We start from the raw sequence: 22,430 nt of genomic DNA, 5'->3' as shown, positions 1-22,430 counted from the left end.
AAACACATCTGTTGCTTACGGGTAACAGTCATATAGCTAGCTACCAGGCCTAATCAGAACCAGATGAGCTAGTCAATTAATCACAGAAGAATACTGTATAAAGATACTGATCTGAAAATAAGATCAGATGAGAGACTGAGGTTAATGTAACAATCATATAAGAACGAGAGTGTGTGTGCATTTACACGCATGTATCCGTCCATGCTTGTGTGTGGAGTGTGTCTCTCCCTTAGGGTTTCTAAGGGGCTCGTCTGTCTCCCCCTCCTCTCCTCAGCGTGTTGAGCTGAGCTGCCATACTGAGCAGAGGGCCTCAGAGGGGAGGTGGAGATGATAGGGCTTAATTAATCCTGATTAAATATGGGGCTGTAATTTCAAGGAACAGCTCTCTCCCAGGTCTCCTGATCCCTCAGAGGTCTGAGAGGCAGGAGGGCTGTAGTTTAGAGGAACAGCTCTCTCCCAGGTCTCCTGATCCCTCAGAGGTCAGAGAGGCAGGAGGACTGTAGTTTGGAGGAACAGCTCTCTGAGGGCTCCTGATAACTCATATAGAGTTCTAAAAGGCAGGTAGGACTCAAAACACCTTGGTCTGACTACTGTATATTGAAATGGCACTATACTTTTATTCAACAATTTAAAACATTTTAAAGATGCACTATGCAGATATCACCCCACCATTTCCTGGTTTCTAAAATTCTAATAGGTTTGCCTAATTTCAGTTTGTGACAAAACAAGCAAGTATAATGTAGAGAATCATTGTACCATTTCAACCGCTATGAAATATATTTTACATAACCCAAAATATTGTATTTTCAGCTGGTGTACAAAACCCAAAGTAAAATTTGCAAAAACGACACTTAAGAACGGGAACCATAGAAATAGCACACATAGGACAGATACAGTATACCGCTTCTTAGACTTGATTTAAATGAGACTGACTGATCTATAACACACATTTCTATGTAGATTTGGTCAGGTCGCCCAAAACGTTACATATTGCAGCTTTAAGGCTTTGAGTGTTTGTGTGCACCCAAGATGGAGGCCAGACAGACAGGATGAAGGCACAGGGACTGGAGCTGGTTCAGGTTAGCAGGACAGGAGACTTTTCTTTCACACACACCATTTCCCCATCATAAAACATTGGTGGAATGTGCTGGGGAGTAGCTGCAGCTGGTGGCTGGGAGAGAGAGAGAGACCTGTTCAGAGGTGGAACTCTCAGTCACACACACGTAGGAGTGTCTGTGACAAAGTGTCAATGTTATACAACTGACCTAATGAGAGATCCAACTGGCCCACTGCGTCCCCTATTCCAGTAACCCATTAAGTCCAACTCTTCTACCTGACTGCCCAGTTTCCTACACTCCATTGCTACTTCACCTGCCCACTCAACCCTGCCTGTCCACCCCATACATCATCCCACCACAACTCCCTCAGCAGCCAGCGCAGGCCTTACACTGGGCCTGCTCGCCTCAACGTACACAGCTATAGATGAATGTCTTCCTGAAGGTAGTGTGGGTTATGGAGTGGTCGCTGGAAATGTCGGCTTTGGCTTGGACAACCCAGGAGTAGGTATTAACATGGATAACTGGGATCCCGGGACTGGTCACAGTTTCCCCAAAAACAAAATGACAAGACCCGGGAAATTAGCCTACAACATTTCCCCCCCCAACGCCGCAATAATGCAATTCCACAAAATACACAACATGTGCAGCACACACATAATTAACACTGGAGGACTGAACACGCTGCCCACACACAGTTAATAAACCCTACAGGAAACATCTACAGCAGGCTACAGCAGGCCTACAGAATAACATGGGCCTCTTCGCCCTCTCATTTCAACAGTCACACATTTCACAGGCCTATGCACAATTCACTAAATAGGCATCTCTGTCACAGAAATTAATTATGTTACCAATTCAGAGGCATGAGAGAAAAGTATATCTTTTCCTGTCCTAGAGCCCAGCCCATTTTCCTATCCAGTCCCAACCCCACTGAAACCTAAAATCCTAACTCTTGTCTAGCATGAACATTCTGTAATCCATAGGTTACATGATCAAATCTAGTCTCTGGCCTATGCATGTGAAAATACTGCTAGCAAATCTCCTCCGCGCTGTCTCGTACTGCTGCCCATACGAGAGCTTCTGTAGAGAATCAACAAACGTAGATACGGATATTTTTAAAACAGAGTTGGTCCCCGTTAAGATAAATAGATTAAATATCCAGTTCCACTCTTCATCTCCCAGTTACTGATGAGCTGAACTGCTGTCTGTATAATCATCAACTCCATTTAGGCAAATATAGGAGATATTCTGTCATTCGTTGAAGGAGGTTATCTAGCAAGCTTAACAACGTTGGTCATTTTACTTGTTCGACTGCCGTTACAAAGTCTATGATAGGACAACACTATTCTCCAGGTGTGCTTTGTGTCAAGATGTGCTGAAATTCACTCAAATAATTGAGGAACATGATAAAGGTCCGAATTTATGAACAACTTGTTCCGCAATTCACAACAATGTCATTGGCGATCAAAGATCGAGTAACTATCATTAATAATCATCAGTTTCATTTGCGCTGAAATCTTTACATAGTGGCGCAGCCAAGCCGACAAGGTGGCACAGCTCCCCTCTTTTTGGGGGAGAATCCTGGCATAGTGACCATATCTTGGTTTTAAACGCTTTAAAGTGGGCACTGGAACTATTCCTGGTATTGAAACTTGGCATATTTTCAGGAAAATATGAATCCTTACGAGTGAGTGAGTGAGTGAGTAATAAACGGGCATCTATCACTGTGATGCCTAATGACAGCTCTCATATACAGCCACTGTCCCATCTCAGTCATTTGTATAATTCACATCACATGTGATTTGCGAGCCATTCTGCTTCACTGTTGGAGCCAGTAACATAAGCATTTAGAAGCAGCTGCTAATCTGTGTACGCGACCAATAAACTTTGATCTGATACAGCTACATACCAGAGGAGGCTGGTGGGAGGAGCTATAGGAAGACGGGTTCATTGTAATGGTTGGAATGGAATGAATCAAACACGTGGTTCCATTATTCCATTCCAGCCATTACAATGAGCCCATCCTCCTACAGCTCCTCCCACCAGCCTCCTCTGCTATATACAATCTCAACAAGACATATATCAGCTCTAACCTAAACATACTCCTAGACAATATAGCATAAACAACTGAATGAATGCCCCCCTTGCCTCTGTTCAGTGATTGGCTAATATCCATCTTCACTGTATTCATTCTCATAGCGTTTAGCCGCTGAAGAGACAACATGACAGCGACGGCAGCGTGTGGAATAAATAAATTCCCTCCGGAATACACTGCCATTTATGGCTCTGCTGCGACACAAAGCGCTGGGTGTAATTAAGTCAATGTGAAACGGCAAATGAATCTTATGAAATGACAGCGTTGTGTCGCCGCAGATCTGGAATAACAATGTGATCTTATGGCGCTATGTAAATGTGGTGGCTGCAGCTCCGTTCTGGAATGGATGCTGTGAGTATGTTCCCTCCGACTCCTCCTTAATCCATCCATCCATCAAGGTCTACCACAGACCTATCCATGCTAACAGAGTTACCGGGTATGTATCCCTATGTTACACTATCCCCTCATCATGCAGCGCCAGGGAGAAAATGCCTCCACATGGGTGATGGTCCAGTAGACAGGGAGGACTGGTGTCTGATGGGGTGGGGGCATGCTACCTGCCATAGACAGGAGAGATTCAGGCACAGCTGTGTAGTAACACTAGATGGTAGTGGTGGTAGAAACCAAGGCATGGTTGTGTTGTAACACTAGATAGTAGTGGTGGTAGAAACTAAGGCATGGTTGAGTTGTAACACTAGATAGTAGTGGTGGTAGAAACTAAGGCATGGTTGTGTTGTAACACTAGATAGTAGTGGTGATAGAAACTAAGGCATGGTTGTGTTGTAACACTAGATAGTAGTGGTGGTAGAAACTAAGGCATGGTTGAGTTGTAACACTAGATAGTAGTGGTGGTAGAAACTAAGGCATGGTTGAGTTGTAACACTAGATAGTAGTGGTGGTAGAAACTAAGGCATGGTTGTGTTGTAACACTAGATGGTAGTGGTGGTAAAAACTAAGGAATGGTTGTGTTGTAACACTAGATGGTAGCGGTGGTAGAAACTAAGGCATGGTTGTGTTGTAACCCTGGATGGTAGTGGTAGAATACCTCTCTCTCTATAGAGACAGAGAAATGGCTATGGAGAGAGGCTGATGAGCTGTAACTAGGCCACAGCCAGGAAGACACTGTAGAGAGGTAGGAGACAATCACCAAAGGCAATACGTGCTGCTTTCACGCTAGGGACTGGCTGATGGAAACCATACATTTACAGTGGGGCAAAAAAGTATTTAGTCAGCCACCAATTGTGCAAGTTCTCCCACTTAAAAAGATGAGAGAGTCCTGTAATTTTCATCATAGGTACACTTCACCTATGACAGACAAAATTAGATTTTTTTTCTCCAGAAAATCACATTGTAGGATTTTATGAATTTATTTGCAAATTATGGTGGAAATAAGTATTTGGTCAATAACAAAAGTTTCTCAATACTTTGTTATATACCCTTTGTTGGCAATGACAAGGGTCAAACGACAGAGGTCAAGTCTTCACAAGGTTTTCACACACTGTTGCTGGTATTTTGGCCCATTCCTCCATGCAGATCTCCTCTAGAGCAGTGATGTTTTGGGGCTGTTGCTGGGCAACACGGACTTTCAACTCCCTCCAAAGATTTTCTATGGGGTTGAGATCTGGAGACTGGCTAGGCCACTCCAGGACCTTGAAATGCTTCTTACGAAGCCACTCTTTCATTGCCCGGGCGGTGTGTTTGGGATCATTGTCATGCTGAAAGACCCAGCCACGTTTCATCTTCAATGCCCTTGCTGATGGAAGGAGGTTTTCACTCAAAATCTCACGATACATGGCCCCATTCATTCTTTCCTTTCCACGGATCAGTCGTCTTGGTCCCTTTGCAGAAAAACAGCCCCAAAGCATGATGTTTCCACCCCCATGCTTCACAGTAGGTATGGTGTTCTTTGGATGCAACTCAGCATTCTTTGTCCTCCAAACACAACAAGTTGAGTTTTTACCAAAAAGGTATATTTTGGTTTCATCTGACCAAATGACATTCTCCCAATCTTCTTCTGGATCATCCAAATGCTCTCTAGCAAACTTCAGACGGGCCTGGACATGTACTGGCTTAAGCAGGGGGACACGTCTGGCACTGCAGGATTTGAGTCCCTGGCGGCGTAGTGTGTTACTGATGGTAGGCTTTGTTACTTTGGTCCCAGCTCTCTGCCGGTCATTCACTAGGTCCCCCCGTGTGGTTCTGGGATTTTTGCTCACCGTTCTTCTGATCATTTTGACCCCACGGGGTGAGATCTTGCGTGGAGCCCCAGATCGAGGGAGATTATCAGTGGTCTTGTATGTCTTCCATTTCCTAATAATTGCTCCCACAGTTGATTTAATCAAACCAAGCTGCTTACCTATTGCAGATTCAGTCTTCCCAGCCTGGTGCAGGTCTACAATTTTGTTTCTGGTGTCCTTTGACAGCTCTTTGGTCTTGGACATAGTGGAGTTTGGAGTGTGACTGTTTGAGGTTGTGGACAGGTGTCTTTTATACTGATAGCAAGTTCAAACAGGTGTCATTAATACAGGTAACGAGTGGAGGACAGAGGAGCCTCCTTAACCTCTTAGAGCTCTAGGGGCGCTATTTCATTTTTGGATAAAAAACGTTCCCGTTTTAAGCGCGATATTTTGTCACGAAAAGATGCTCGACTATGCATATTCTTGACAGTTTTGGAAAGAAAACACTCTGAAGTTTCAGAATCTGCAAAGATTTTGTCTGTAAGTGCCCCAGAACTCATTCTACAGGCGAAACTAAGATGATGCATCACCCAGGAATTAGCAGAATTTCTGAAGCTCTGTTTTCCATTCTCTCCTTATATGGCTGTGATTGCGCAAGGAATGAGCCTACACTTTCTGTCGTTCGCCCAAGGTCTTAGCAGCATTGTGACGTATTTGTAGGCATATCATTGGAAGATTGGCCATAAGAGACTACATTTTCCAGAGGTCCGCCCGGTGTCCTTTGTCTAAATTTGTGCGTAATCTTCAGGTGCGGTCATTTTCTCCTGGGATTCAGGAGAGAAAGCATGTGTCCAAGAACGATGTATCAATGAAGAGATATGTGAAGAACACCTTGAGGATTGATTCTAAACAACGTTTGCCATGTTTTCAGTCGATATTATGGAGTTAATTTGGAAAAAAGTTTGCGTTTTGAGGACTGAATTTATGGATTTTTTTTGGTAGCCAAATGTGATGTATAAAACGGAGCTATTTCTAATACACAAGGAATCTTTTTGGAAAAACTGAGCATCTGCTATCTAACTGAGAGTATCCTCATTGAAAACATCAGAAGTTCTTCAAAGGTAAATGATTTTATTTGAAGGCTTTTATGTTTTTGTTAATGTTGCGTGCTGGATGCTAACGCTAATGCTAACGCTAAATGCTAACGCGAAATGCTAACTCTAGCTAGCTACTTTTACACAAATGATTGTTTTCCTATGGTTGAGAAGCATATTTTGAAAATCTGAGATGACAGTGTTGTTTACAAAAGGCTAAGCTTGAGAGATGGCATATTTATTTCATTTCATTTGCGATTTTCATAAATAGTTAACGTTGTGTTATGCTAATGAGCTTGCTGATAGATTTACACAATCCTGGATACAGGGGTTTTTTCATAGCTAAACGTGACGCAGAAAACGGAGCGATTTGTCCTAAACAAATAATCTTTCAGGAAAAACTGAACATTTGCTATCTGAGAGTCTCCTCATTGAAAACATCTGAAGTTCTTCAAAGGTAAATGATTTTTTTGAATGCTTTTCTGTTTTTTTGTGTAAATGTTGCCAGCTGAATGCTAATGCTAAATGCTACGTTAGCCATCAATACTGTTACACAAATGCTTGTTTTGCAATGGTTGAGAAGCATATTTTGAAAATCTGAGATGACAGTGTTGTTAACAAAAGGCTAAGCTTGAGAGATGGCATATTTATTTCATTTCATTTGCGATTTTCATGAATAGTTAACGTTGCGTTATGGTAATGAGCTTGAGTCTGTATTCACGAACCCGGATCCGGGATGGGGAGATCAGAAAGGTTAAGAAGAAGTTATAGGTCTGTGCGAGTCAGAAATCGTGCTTGTTTGTAGGTGACCAAATACTTATTTTCCACCATAATTTGCAAATAAATTCATTAAAAATCCTACAATGTGATTTTCTGGATTTTGTTTCTCATTTTGTCTGTCATAGTTGAAGTGTACCTATGATGAAAATTGCAGGCCTCATCTTATTAAGTGAGAGAACTTGCACAATTGGTGGCTGACTAAATACTTTTTTGGCCCACTGTATCTGTTATTTTACCAGGTTCGTTGACTGAGAACACGTTCTCATTTACAGCAACGACCTGGGGAATAGTTACAGGGGAGAGGAGGGGGATGAATGAGCCAATTGTAAACATAAGGACACGTGTGTCTGTGTGTACTTGTCAACTTTTCTATGTGACAATCTAGACCCCTTTAAACTAACCTCTGGACTTCAAAGCCAGTTCCACTGTGTTTTTTCATTGTTTCCCTCTAATCAGGGACTGATTTTGACCCGGGACACCAGGTGTGTGCAATTAATTATCAGGTAGAACAGGAAACCAGCAGGCGACAGACCTCGTAGTGTAGGAGTTGAATATCCCTGGTTTATACAGATGCACATGTGATTGTACTAATGTATTCATAAAAGTCTGTTGACCTATGCATTGATATAATTGTGTTTGTATGAGTGCCTATACTACATACACAGTCCCAGTGGAGGTCGGTAAGGCAGAGGGAACTTATTTATATGAATGTACTGTATGCCTTAGCCATGTGGGTACACGTGCCTTTTATGTTGATCTCGATGCGCACTGCTTACTGTATGTGTAAACTGTAGACAGGAAACGAGTGTGTTCTCGCTCACTTTCACACAATACTCTCTGTTTCTTTCCAGTACTTTGTTCCTGCAGTCTCTTTCCTTCAGACCCTTTCTTTCACTTTTGTCATTTCCTTCTCAGGAATATGTTTGTGACAAGCCAGGTGAATTTCCTTCTGCCTTTTTCACCCCACTCTCTCTATTCCTCCATCCACCCCCACATATATTCTCCTCCTCCCTCCATCAGACCCAGGTTGGGCCTCCCCATTCCAACCACAGTAGAAAAGTGCAGTATTACACTGGTGGCCTCTCCCTGCCTGTTGTTACCCCTATCCTGCACTTTCACACTGACCCTGCTCTCCTCAACAGTCAACACCACATTCTAATGTGTCACAGCCAGCTTCCAGGGGACTTTTCAGCCATACATGGCTTGGTGGAAACATGCTAACCAAGAAAACTAACCCAGATTACTGCTAACTGGATGGAAACAGGCCAACAAAGCTAACTGGATGGAAACAGGCTAACAAAGCTAACTGGATGGAAACAGGCTAACAAAGCTAACTAACCCAGATTACTGCTCATTATTGCAGCTCAGCAGCACAGACAGGCTCCAGTAAATGCAGCCCTGCAGCCTACTATACCCTGTAGGGTTATTACACTAAGATGTCCCTTCCTCATCTTGACCTTTAAACCCCCCACTTCCCCAACCTCCTGTTAAGTGCTAGAAGGCCGTTACAGGACCATTAACGGATGCCCTAATGAGCTTTCCTAGAGACTTTCTCTCAAAACATAAGCCCCTCCCGGCCCCATCTGGCCAGTCACACCACATAACAGGTCCTCTCCCTCTCGCCAGTCCTTCTCTCTCGCTCATTAAGAGCTTTGGCACAGAGGGCAGTGAGAGGATGTGTTCTATCTACAGTGCTCTGGGTTCAATTCACTTCAAAACCCTGCCAGCTAAGTGCACACTGTGCATACTCTCACTTTCTCTGTTGCTCCGACTGTCATTCTCCCTCCATCCCCCTCTCTTTTCAATCAGTCAGTCAGTCTAAGGTAATAGGAGGTAGGAGTGGTTGCAGAATGTTGGAAAAGATGAGAACAACGCACCTTTGGTTTTCTGTTCAGTGACCTGGAAAGAAAGAGGAAGAACATATTAGCAACAGATTTTTTTAAAGAGTTCACAAAAAAAACACAAGTACAAGGGACTACAGATGAAAATGAGCTGGCTGGATAAAACTGCCACATTTATTGAAATGTTGATGTGTAGGCCTATTGTCCCTGTCAAATACACATAATGAAGAAAGGAGTCCTAACTGAAGTATGTGTTTTATGTCAATATTTAAAGCAACAGACAATCAATAGGTCTCCTCTCTCGGAGTTAGCCTGCTAGCGTTAGCATGCTACTAGGTTGGCTGCCTGCACTTCAGCCTTGCTCTGACTGAAAGCCAGCCCATTCCATTGGAACAGAATGTTCAGGGAAATGTTCTTATTAGCCTATTATAATGCTACATGTTTTATGTTCATCCCTCCACCGGCTGAGCTTAGGGGCTTTTGCCTGGTGGGTCATGTGGATTAGTTAGCCAGAAAGTGAAATAAGAGGCAGACAACACACACACACACACAGGTACAGTGGCGTATGCAGGAACACACACACACGCTGGCCAGCTCCCCCCTTCAGCTCTGCTTTCCTCAGCCTCACAGGAGGCTGCATGTGATAAAGAGAAGCAGCATGACACGTTAGCCTGTTTAGCCAACGGAGTGGAAAGGGATCACTTACTGACACGGTTCAGAGCAGAGGGAGAGAGGGAGCGAGGGAGGGAGGGTGAAAGAGGAGAGGAATAGAGCAGGGCACAGGGTAGAGGCTGATATCATCATCTTGCTTTGTGTAAAGCTACACCATTAAAAACAGGGGTTGGTGCTTGTATGAGGTAGTACCATAAAAACGCGGGTTGGTGCTAGAGGTCGACCGATTATGATTTTTCATGCCGATACCGATTATTGGAGGACCAAAAAAGTTTGATACCGATTAAATCGGCCGATTTTTATTTATATATATTTATAATAAATGACAATTACAACAATACTGAATGAACACTTAATATAATACATCAATAAAATAAATGTAGTCTCAAATAAATAATGAAACATGTTCAATTTGGTTTAAATAATGCAAAAAAGTGTTGGAGAAGTAAAAGTGCAATATGTGCCATGTAAAAAAGCTCACGTTTAAGTTCCTTGCTCAGAACATATGAAAGCTGGTGGTTCCTTTTAACATGAGTCTTCAATATTCCCAGGTAAGAAGTTTTAGGTTGTAGTTATTATAGGACTATTTCTCTCTATAGCATTTGTATTTCCTTTCATTGACTAGTGGATGTTCTAATAGGTACTTTAGTATTTCCAGCCTAATCTCTGGAGTTGATGGGCTTTAAGTCAAATAGCTGCTGGCAAATGCAGGAAAGTGCTGTTTGAATGAATGCATACGAGCCTGCTGCTGCCTACCACCGCTCAGACAGACTGCTCTATCAAATCATAGACTTAATTATAATATAATACCACACAGAAATATGAGCCTTAGGTCATTAATATGGTCAAATCCGGAAACTATCATTTTGAAAAACAAAATATGTTCTATTTTAGTGAAATACGGAACTGTTCCGTATTTTATAGAACGAGTGGCAACCCTAAGTCTAAATATTGCTGTTACATTGCACAACCTTCAATGTTATAATTATGAACAATTCTGGCAAATTAATCACGGTCTTTGTTACCATGTGTAGTTAGCTAGTGATTATGTTAAGATTGATTGTTTTGTTTTTTATGAGATACGTTTAATGCTAGGTAGCACCTTACCTTGGCTCCTTGCTGCACTCACATAACAGGTAGTCAGCCTGCCACGTCCTCCTGGAGTGCAATGTAATCGTCCAGAATGGGTGTCAAAAGACGCCGATTGACGATTGTTATGAAAACTTGAAATCGGCCCTAATTAAAATCGGCCATTCCGATTAATAAGTCGACCTCTAGTTGGCGCTGTATGAGGTAGTATGATAAAAACAGGGGTTGGTGCTGTATGAGGTAGTATGATAAAAACAGGGGTTGGTGCTGTATGAGGTAGTATGATAAAAACAGGGGTTGGTGCTGTATGAGGTAGTATGATAGAAACAGGGGTTGGTGCTGTATGAGGTAGTATGATAAAAACAGGGGTTGGTGCTGTATGAGGTAGTATGATAAAACAGGGGTTGGTGCTGTATGAGGTAGTATGATAAAAACAGGGGTTGGTGCTGTATGAGGTAGTATGATAGAAACGGGGGTTGGTGCTGTATGAGGTAGTATGATAGAAACGGGGGTTGGTGCTGTATGAGGTAGTATGATAGAAACGGGGGTTGGTGCTGTATGAGGTAGTATGATAGAAACGGGGATTGGTGCTGTATGAGGTAGTATGATAGAAACGGGGGTTGGTGCTGTATGAGGTAGTATGATAAAAACAGGGGTTGGCGCTGTATGAGGTAGTATGATAGAAACGGGGATTGGTGCTGTATGAGGTAGTATGATAGAAACAGGGGTTGGTGCTGTATGAGGTAGTATGATAAAAACAGGGGTTGGTGCTGTATGAGGTAGTATGATAGAAACGGGGATTGGTGCTGTATGAGGTAGTATGATAAAAACAGGGGTTGGTGCTGTATGAGGTAGTATGATAGAAACAGGGGTTGGTGCTGTATGAGGTAGTATGATAGAAACGGGGGTTGGTGCTGTATGAGGTAGTATGATAGAAACAGGGGTTGGTGCTGTATGAGGTAGTATGATAGAAACGGGGATTGGTGCTGTATGAGGTAGTATGATAGAAACAGGGGTTGGTGCTGTATGAGGTAGTATGATAGAAACAGGGGTTGGTGCTGTATGAGGTAGTATGATAGAAACGGGGATTGGTGCTGTATGAGGTAGTATGATAGAAGTGTGTCCAAACAACAAGAACCATATGACGTCACACCTTTTTCTGAGCAGCTTCCTTCTTTTTCTTTTCTTCTTGCTTTCTCTTTTTCTTTTCTTCCATCAAATGGTTCTGGTCTCGTGTTCCCTGCTTCTTCTCTCGGCTGGAACAGAGGATCAAAAGACAGACGTGTTTTACAACGCGGTTGCTGGCGAGGTGAGGACTGTCTGCACGTGAACACCTGGAATCCTCCCATGAATTCCATTCTGAAGCAGAGTTATAACTACTCACTGCAGCTCTTTGCTGAGGGAATGTACAGACAATAGAAACACCATTAAACAATAGAAACACCATTAACAGATTGACCTGCGTGTGTGTGTGGCTTGGGTTGTATTGGCTCGGGTTGACTTGTGTGGATGACTTGTGTGGTCTGGAATTTATTAGGAGGCATTGTGGTGCTGGTGGAGGCCAGAGCTGTGGTCCTCTTAGTGTTACTGAAACCCTTGATATGAGGCCCCATTCTTCAATCCCCAGACATCCAGCCAGTACCTACCGCCATCTCCAAGACAACCCAGACTCAGTAGGCTGAGTAAGGCTGCATCTCACCCTGTTATTCACCATACAGTGCACTGCTTTTGACCGGCTGCCTGACATCTCTATGACCAGTATTGAATGACCCAGGTAAAGTGAGGCACAGCCACACTCAGTACTAGCTGCCACTCCCCAGATCCCTCAGAGTACTGCATCTTACCTGGTAGGGACCCAGCTCTCAGAGACAAATGCCTGCCAAGCCTCCACTCCACACACATGCTCCAAAGCCATTAAAAAAACACACAAAATCAACCTGACATTTCCACATCCTTTCACGAGCAGCAAGCTGTTCCAGAGGAGAGTTGGGTAGCCAGCGTCCCAAATGGCACCCTATTCCCTACATTGTCCACTACTTTTGACCAGAGCACTATATTAGGGAATAGGGTGCCATTTGGGATGCAGACCGATCCTATATTTAGCCTTAATAAGCCTAGGCCTTTCCTCTTTTCACTTAAAAAGCTCCAGCATTTAAGGACAGAGATGGGAGAATAATAACTGCATGGAAAAATACATAAATTGGAATCCGGTTTCCTTGAACCGGAGATGAGAAATGGCATCTAAAAATGTAAGCCAAGCATGTGCTGCAATGCCGTGCCATCGCCTGGCAACAAGAGCTCCCGAGGCCTGATGAGTGTGCAGCCAGGTGGAGAGGTGGTGGATGTTGGCCCTTAAGCACTGATCCAGAGTCAGTTAGGTTTTTAGGCCGCTGCACAGTGCACTGCATATTAGTCACCCGTCTTCGGGGCATCAGGTTTGACACAGTCTCTAGAAAGACCAAATTTGATTAGTTATTTTTTTTAATTTAAACTAGGCAAGTCAATTAAGAACAAATTCTTATTTACAATGACGGCCAACCCCGGCCAAACCCGGATGACGCTGGGACAATTGTGCGCCGCCCTATAGGACTCCCAATCACAGACGGTTGGGATACAGCCTGGAATCGAACCAGTGTCTGTAGTGACGCGTCTAGCACTGAGATGCAGTGCCTTAGACCACCGCCCCACTCGGGAGCCCAAATCAGGTGTGTTTTTGTTGGAATTCAACATGTCTGAGGGAGAAGGTTTGAGAAAAATGCCTAGCCTATAAAAACACAACTACCATAACCAACACAGTCTGCTCCCCTTCTTCCATTAGGATACAATATAAACAGAAGGCAAAGAAGCAGGCTGAAGCACAATAAGGCAAGTCTACCACAGACTTCAATACAACATAAGGAGGCGCAGTTGCTCACGCAGACAATTAGCAACTAAGCTAAAACAACTGACCTGATAATAGTAACGTGTGTAGGCTGGCGAATGTCTCAATGAAATCGCACACAAAAAACGCTGTATCTCACATATCCACGTAGCCATGCACTGATTGGCCAGCCGACGGGCTAATCAGCCAATCTCGGGGGCTAATCTCGGCTTTGGTCCTCTTAACACTTCACCGGGAGTTACCTCACAGCATGGGCAACAGACTAGCTTGGAACAGAGCTGAGTGCTCCATGTGTTAAGTGGAAAACTGTTGACTAGCCATAAGCCGCTGCAGCGTTCTCCATGTTGGCCTGTTTGGTTCCAAAGAGCAGCAGCAGGAAAGAACAGAGCTATTAATAGGCAACTCCTACTGTCTGGCTGTTTTTAGGGTTGAAGACCTGAGATTATGTGGATGGAAATTTGCCTCAGAACTCCGATGTGCTTCCATATCACGGCTAACCCATTAGATCCATAAATATTTATTTTTGTGGGGCCCACAGCCCAGCTATTAAGCCTAGCTACAGCTGATGGCTAAATATAGCCACGGTCTCCATTCAACATTGATGCACCATGCTAGTGTCACATAGTATCAGAGGAATGGAGTGATGGCCCAGCTGATCTAAACTGCTGTCTGTCTAGGCACAGGCTGAGCCGGAAAACATAGACTTAGGCTACACATACTGGAAACTGTCCAGATTCATTTCTGTTCGGGATCAGTTGGTCCTTGTGCAAGACAACTCTGGTAAAAGGACCGTGAAACAAGGACTTTCATTTTTTTAAAACCAAATATTACGATTGCAATTTGACGTGGAACAAAGATCAAATCAGTTGGATGAACTGCCGGAATCATAGAAAGAGAATGACTTATTTAAGAAGGGAAGTTGAAAGCAGCATCGTTCTTGTTTGGAACAATCGGTTGACTGCATTTGACCCAACAGAACAGCATGCAAACATATAGTAACTAACAGCGAGGAGGAGGAGGAACGGTGCTGCTTGGTGTGTGGGGGAAGCCACTGCAAGAGGAACTATAAAAACATATAGTAACTAACAGCGAGGAGGAGGAACGGTGCTGCTTGGTGTGGGGAGGAAGCCACTGCAAGAGGAAAATAACTATAAAAACATATAGTAACTAACAGCGAGGAGGAGGAGGAACGGTGCTGCTTGGTGTGTGGGGGAAGCCACTGCAAGAGGAAAATAACTATAAAAACATATAGTAACTAACAGCGAGGAGGAGGAGGAACGGTGCTGCTTGGTGTGTGGGGGAAGCCACTGCAAGAGGAAAATAACTATAAAAACATATAGTAACTAACAGCGAGGAGGAGGAACGGTGCTGCTTGGTGTGTGGGGGAAGCCACTGCAAGAGGAAAATAACTATAAAAACATATAGTAACTAACAGCGAGGAGGAGGAACGGTGCTGCTTGGTGTGGGGAGGAAGCCACTGCAAGAGGAAAATAACTATAAAAACATATAGTAACTAACAGCGAGGAGGAGGAGGAACGGTGCTGCTTGGTGTGTGGGGGAAGCCACTGCAAGAGGAAAATAACTATAAAAACATATAGTAACTAACAGCGAGGAGGAGGAGGAACGGTGCTGCTTGGTGTGTGGGGGAAGCCACTGCAAGAGGAAAATAACTATAAAAACATATAGTAACTAACAGCGAGGAGGAGGAACGGTGCTGCTTGGTGTGTGGGGGAAGCCACTGCAAGAGGAAAATAACTATAAAAACATATAGTAACTAACAGCGAGGAGGAGGAACGGTGCTACTTGGTGTGGGGGGGAAGCCACTGCAAGAGGAAAATAACTATAAAAACATATAGTAACTAACAGCGAGGAGGAGGAACGGTGCTGCTTGGTGTGGGGGAAGCCACTGCAAGAGGAAAATAACTATAAAAACATATAGTAACTAACAGCGAGGAGGAGGAGGAACGGTGCTGCTTAGTGTGGGGGAAGCCACTGCAAGAGGAAAATAACTATAAAAACATATAGTAACTAACAGCGAGGAGGAGGAGGAACGGTGCTGCTTGGTGTGGGGGAAGCCACTGCAAGAGGAAAATAACTATAAAAACATATAGTAACTAACAGCGAGGAGGAGGAACGGTGCTGCTTGGTGTGGGGGAAGCCACTGCAAGAGGAAAATAACTATAAAAACATATAGTAACTAACAGCGAGGAGGAGGAGGAACGGTGCTGCTTGGTGTGGGGGGGGAAGCCACTGCAAGAGGAAAATAACTATAAAAGCATATAGTAACTAACAGCGAGGAGGAGGAACGGTGCTGCTTGGTGTGGGGGGGAAGCCACTGCAAGAGGAAAATAACTATAAAAACATATAGTAACTAACAGCGAGGAGGAGGAGGAACGGTGCTGCTTGGTGTGTGGGGGAAGCCACTGCAAGAGGAAAATAACTATAAAAACATATAGTAACTAACAGCGAGGAGGAGGAACGGTGCTGCTTGGTGTGGGGGAAGCCACTGCAAGAGGAAAATAACTATAAAAACATATAGTAACTAACAGCGAGGAGGAGGAACGGTGCTGCTTGGTGTGGGGGGGAAGCCACTGCAAGAGGAAAATAACTATAAAAACATATAGTAACTAACAGCGAGGAGGAGGAACGGTGCTGCTTGGTGTGGGGGAAGCCACTGCAAGAGGAAAATAACTATAAAAACATATAGTAACTAACAGCGAGGAGGAGGAACGGTGCTGCTTGGTGTGTGGGGGAAGCCACTGCAAGAGGAAAATAACTATAAAACATATAGTAACTAACAGCGAGGAGGAGGAGGAACGGTGCTGCTTGGTGTGGGGGAAGCCACTGCAAGAGGAAAATAACTATAAAAACATATAGTAACTAACAGCGAGGAGGAGGAACGGTGCTGCTTGGTGTGGGGGGGAAGCCACTGCAAGAGGAAAATAACTATAAAAACATATAGTAACTAACAGCGAGGAGGAGGAACGGTGCTGCTTGGTGTGGGGGAAGCCACTGCAAGAGGAAAATAACTATAAAAACATATAGTAACTAACAGCGAGGAGGAGGAACGGTGCTGCTTGGTGTGTGGGGGAAGCCACTGCAAGAGGAAAATAACTATAGAAACATATAGTAACTAACAGCGAGGAGGAGGAACGGTGCTGCTTGGTGTGGGGGGGAAGCCACTGCAAGAGGAAAATAACTATAAAACATATAGTAACTAACAGCGAGGAGGAGGAGGAACGGTGCTGCTTGGTGTGGGGGAAGCCACTGCAAGAGGAAAATAACTATAAAAACATATAGTAACTAACAGCGAGGAGGAGGAACGGTGCTGCTTGGTGTGTGGGGGAAGCCACTGCAAGAGGAAAATAACTATAAAAACATATAGTAACTAACAGCGAGGAGGAGGAACGGTGCTGCTTGGTGTGTGGGGGAAGCCACTGCAAGAGGAAAATAACTATAAAAACATATAGTAACTAACAGCGAGGAGGAGGAACGGTGCTGCTTGGTGTGGGGGAAGCCACTGCAAGAGGAAAATAACTATAAAAACATATAGTAACTAACAGCGAGGAGGAGGAGGAACGGTGCTGCTTGGTGTGTGGGGGAAGCCACTGCAAGAGGAAAATAACTATAAAAACATATAGTAACTAACAGCAAGGAGGAGGAACGGTGCTGCTTGGTGTGGGGGGGAAGCCACTGCAAGAGGAAAATAACTATAAAAACATATAGTAACTAACAGCGAGGAGGAGGAACGGTGCTGCTTGGTGTGTGGGGGAAGCCACTGCAAGAGGAAAATAACTATAAAAACATATAGTAACTAACAGCGAGGAGGAGGAACGGTGCTGCTTGGTGTGGGGGGGAAGCCACTGCAAGAGGAAAATAACTATAAAAACATATAGTAACTAACAGCGAGGAGGAGGAGGAACGGTGCTGCTTGGTGTGTGGGGGAAGCCACTGCAAGAGGAAAATAACTATAAAAACATATAGTAACTAACAGCGAGGAGGGGGAGGAACGGTGCTGCTTGGTGTGGGGGGGAAGCCACTGCAAGAGGAAAATAACTATAAAAACATATAGTAACTAACAGCGAGGAGGAGGAACGGTGCTGCTTGGTGTGGGGGAAGCCACTGCAAGAGGAAAATAACTATAAAAACATATAGTAACTAACAGCGAGGAGGAGGAGGAACGGTGCTGCTTGGTGTGTGGGAGAAGCCACTGCAAGAGGAAAATAACTATAAAAACATATAGTAACTAACAGCGAGGAGGGGGAGGAACGGTGCTGCTTGGTGTGGGGGGGAAGCCACTGCAAGAGGAAAATAACTATAAAAACATATAGTAACTAACAGCGAGGAGGAGGAGGAACGGTGCTGCTTGGTGTGGGGGGGAAGCCACTGCAAGAGGAAAATAACTATAAAAACATATAGTAACTAACAGCGAGGAGGAGGAGGAACGGTGCTGCTTGGTGTGGGGGAAGCCACTGCAAGAGGAAAATAACTATAAAAACATATAGTAACTAACAGCGAGGAGGAGGAGGAACGGTGCTGCTTGGTGTGTGGGGGAAGCCACTGCAAGAGGAAAATAACTATAAAAACATATAGTAACTAACAGCAAGGAGGAGGAACGGTGCTGCTTGGTGTGTGGGGGAAGCCACTGCAAGAGGAAAATAACTATAAAAACATATAGTAACTAACAGCAAGGAGGAGGAACGGTGCTGCTTGGTGTGGGGGGGAAGCCACTGCAAGAGGAAAAGAACTATAAAAACGTCCGTTACACTGGGCTGAGATGCCTTTCAAAATATCCATATTGCAATTTCAATGTGAATCTGATTAATTCTGCAGCCCTAGTGTGTGTGTGTGTGTGTGTGTGTGTGTATGTGTGTGTGTGTGCGCGTGTGAGAGAGCGTGCGTGGTCTAGGGAGGTGGATCCCCAAGAAATGCCAAAATAAGGTACCTAAATGAGAGAAACGTTGAAGAAAATGAGTTGTTTTGACTGTGAGAGGGTTGAATGACTGACATGGACATTGATGCAGTGCCAGCCAGCAGTCAGTTTGGAGCAGGAAGACAGTGATTGATAAGCTAAACGTACAGCCTTGAGCTTGATGCTGCTTCTTGAGGTGCTGGAGGATAGAACCACTAAAACACAACAAGAGGATTAGAGAGGTGATGTCTATTAAACCAGACTGCTTCTGGGAACAAAGGCGGACAAAAGGCAATCAGAGAGAGGGTAGAGGAAGGACCGTACAATAAAGAGGGTAATGGTATGATGGGGTGGGAAGGTGGGAAGGTGGGGGTGCAGGTTGCTTTTGATATCCACACTCTGGTGTATGTGAGAACACATACAAGGAAGGGGGGAGGTGGTGGGTGTGAGAACAAATACAAGGAAGGGGGGAGGTGGTGGGTGTGAGAACACATACAAGGAAGGGGGGAGGTGGTGGGTGTATGTGAGAACACATACAAGGAAGGGGGAGGTGGTGGGTGTATGTGAGAACACATACAAGAAAGGGGGAGGTGGTGGGTGTGTGAGAACACATACAAGGAAGGGGGAGGTGGTGGGTGTGAGAACACATACAAGGAAGGGGGAGGTGGTGGGTGTATGTGAGAACACATACAAGGAAGGGGGGAGGTGGTGGGTGTGTGAGAACACATACAAGGAAGGGGGAGGTGGTGGGTGTGAGAACACATACAAGGAAGGGGGAGGTGGTGGGTGTATGTGAGAACACATACAAGGAAGGGGGGAGGTGGTGGGTGTGAGAACACATACAAGGAAGGGGGAGGTGGTGGGTGTGAGAACACATACAAGGAAGGGGGAGGTGGTGGGTGTGAGAACACATACAAGGAAGGGGGAGGTGGTGGGTGTGAGAACACATACAAGGAAGGGGGGAGGTGGTGGGTGTATGTGAGAACACATACAAGGAAGGGGGGAGGTGGTGGGTGTATGTGAGAACACATACAAGGAAGGGGGAGGTGGTGGGTGTATGTGAGAACACATACAAGGAAGGGGGAGGTGGTGGGTGTATGTGAGAACACATACAAGGAAGGGGGAGGTGGTGGGTGTGAGAACACATACAAGGAAGGGGGAGGTGGTGGGTGTGTGTGAGAACACATACAAGGAAGGGGGGAGGTGGTGGATGTGAGAACACATACAAGGAAGGGGGGAGGTGGTGGGTGTGAGAACACATACAAGGAAGGGGGAGGTGGTGGGTGTATGTGAGAACACATACAAGGAAGGGGGAGGTGGTGGGTGTGAGAACACATACAAGGAAGGGGGAGGTGGTGGGTGTATGTGAGAACACATACAAGGAAGGGGGAGGTGGTGGGTGTATGTGAGAACACATACAAGGAAGGGGGGAGGTGGTGGGTGTATGTGAGAACACATACAAGGAAGGGGGGAGGTGGTGGGTGTATGTGAGAACACATACAATGAAGGGGGAGGTGGTGGGTGTATGTGAGAACACATACAAGGAAGGGGGAGGTGGTGGGTGTGAGAACACATACAAGGAAGGGGAGAGGTGGTGGGTGTGAGAACACATACAAGGAAGGGGGGAGGTGGTGGGTGTGAGAACACATACAAGGAAGGGGGGAGGTGGTGGGTGTGAGAACACATACAAGGAAGGGGGAGGTGGTGGGTGTATGTGAGAACACATACAAGGAAGGGGAGAGGTGGTGGGTGTGCGCTCGGTGGGGGGAAGGGGGCTTGCGACTGTCGATAGTCACTTGGCACAGAGCCAGGAATGCCAGCACTGCAAGACAAATAAGAGCGAGGCTGCTGAGCCCCTGGGAGAAGGGTTGCTTGCTCGCTAGCAACCGCAGCAGCCGCAATGGCGGAATCAGACTGCAGCCCCTCTGCTCGGCACGATCGTACATTAGGAAGACAGACCGCAACTTCCCAAAACACTCTGGAAAACGAGATCTGATGTGCCACATTGGAGCCCTTCGGCTATCCCAAAACACTGCTTAAAATTCTCCATCCATCTGCCAAACAAAGACAGTTAAATTAAAGAAATCTGGGAAACCAGGCTGGTATTCACAGCGGAATTTGAAAAAGGCTTTTGATAAAGTATGACTGGAATTTATACATAAAAGCTTGGAATATTTCCATTTTGGAGAATCTCTTATACAAATGGGTTCATTATATTTTATTTGGAATGGCAAGCCAGACAAAATTATAATGAATATTAATTTGGAGAGCATAAACGATTCAATAATAAATCTCACTAAAGGCTTCAATCATACAACAACTACACTTAAATCATACAACAACTACACTTTAATCATACAACAACTACACATAAATTCAAACTGGTTCTCTAGCAGCTTAGTAAGAATGGCTCACCCCATGTTCAAGAATGGCCTTTTCCCCCAATTACAACCGCTCTCTTCCTATTATTTGAAAATGAAATCTCCAAAATATGTCTATTTTTAAAACAAGCAACAGAAAGCTGGTTGCAATTTCAGTTTAATCCACCAGAAAAGACAGAACAAATATTAGAACAAATACTATGGTTAAACTCAAATATACTAATTGATAAAAAAAATATAGAATTTGAAAATAAATTATAAAATTACAAATTATAGGACTAGTTGACTTGTCACACATGCAGCTAACACAAATGTCTTCTCAATCTAAAATTAAAACCAACTAATTGCAGCATTACCACAACAATGGAAAAAGCACTTGGAAGGGGAGAAGGTAAGGAACTTGTCTGTCGGCCCTGCATTAAATACCAAAATTTGTTTTGTTTTTTAAATGGTGATAAAAAGTATATCAGTTTCACTTCAGGACAACAACAAAGTGACCGCTGTGCCATATAGATTGCAAGATAGTTGAGAGGAGATTCTCGATGTACCGATTCCATGGCACATGGTTTATGAAATGATACGCAAAACTTTGGTTTTTCAATTTAAATTATACAAAATTCTTGCCAATTAAATGTTAAATGTCAATTACCAATTAAATGTTATATCAATGGGTGATACAACCATCCCAGCACTGCAGACTTTGCTGCGAAGAGAGAGAATCATTAGAGCACTTGTTTTGGTACTGTCAAATATGTAGCTTGTTTTTGGTTGCAGGTTCAGGAATGGCTGAAGAATTTACCTGGAGCCAACTCTGCAAATAGCACTGCTGGGTGATTTGAAATGTCATAGTCAATTAACCAATAACATAATAATAATCTGAACAAAAATGTTTCTTTAATTTACAATCTGTAGAAACTATGAGAAAAGAAAGGTTCAGAAATTTGTGAAACATCACATCTGAAAAATATATGGCAAATAGAAATCAAAATTGGATGGTGTACAGAGATAGATGGCAGGGGTTGATGGGAGCTGAAGGGTGGGACTTAAAATGACTAAATGTGGCTGTTCTCAGACGATCCCACAGGTGAAGAAGCCAGGTGTGGAGGTCCTGGGCGGTTACACGTGGTCTGCGGTTGTGAGGCCGATTGGACCTACTAACAAATTCTCTAAAACGACTTGAGGCAACAACTCGTGGACATTCCTGCAGTTAGTATGCCAATTGCACGCTCCCTAAACTTGAGACATATGTGGCATTGTTGTGTGTCAAAATTGCACTTTTTAGAGGGGCCTTATTGTAGCCAGCACAAGGTGCACCTATGTAACGATCATGCTGTTTAATCAGTTTCTTGATATGCCACACACGTCAAGTGGATGGATTATCATGGCAAAAGGAGAAAAGCTCACTAATAGGGATGTAAACGTTTTTGTCCACAAAATTGGAGAAATATGC

The 22,430-nt window shown here is 44.3% G+C and overlaps 1 protein-coding gene across 3 annotated transcripts in view; it reads right to left on the bottom strand.

Moving 5' to 3' along the window:
• The window catches only part of LOC110514101 (trinucleotide repeat-containing gene 6C protein), a 78,568-nt gene that overhangs the window by 51,494 nt on the left and 4,644 nt on the right, over positions 1-22,430 (bottom strand). For 2 of the 3 annotated variants that reach the window (XM_036941648.1, XM_036941649.1), the window contains exons 2-3: positions 11,960-12,062; positions 9,082-9,103 (exon numbers count right to left, since the gene is read on the bottom strand). In XM_036941648.1, coding sequence (XP_036797543.1) covers positions 9,082-9,103; positions 11,960-12,022 — 85 coding nt within the window. In that variant the 5' untranslated portion in view covers positions 12,023-12,062. Of the gene's footprint in view, positions 1-9,081; positions 9,104-11,959; positions 12,063-13,755; positions 14,364-22,430 lie in introns of those variants that run through there. The other variant, XM_036941647.1, reaches the window with a different exon arrangement.

The sequence above is a fragment of the Oncorhynchus mykiss genome, chromosome 13 (assembly GCF_013265735.2).
Source record: "Oncorhynchus mykiss isolate Arlee chromosome 13, USDA_OmykA_1.1, whole genome shotgun sequence".
Lineage (NCBI taxonomy): Eukaryota > Metazoa > Chordata > Actinopteri > Salmoniformes > Salmonidae > Oncorhynchus > Oncorhynchus mykiss.
The sequence above is the reverse complement of the archived record's forward strand: the minus strand, read 5'-3'. Positions and strand labels throughout refer to the sequence as shown.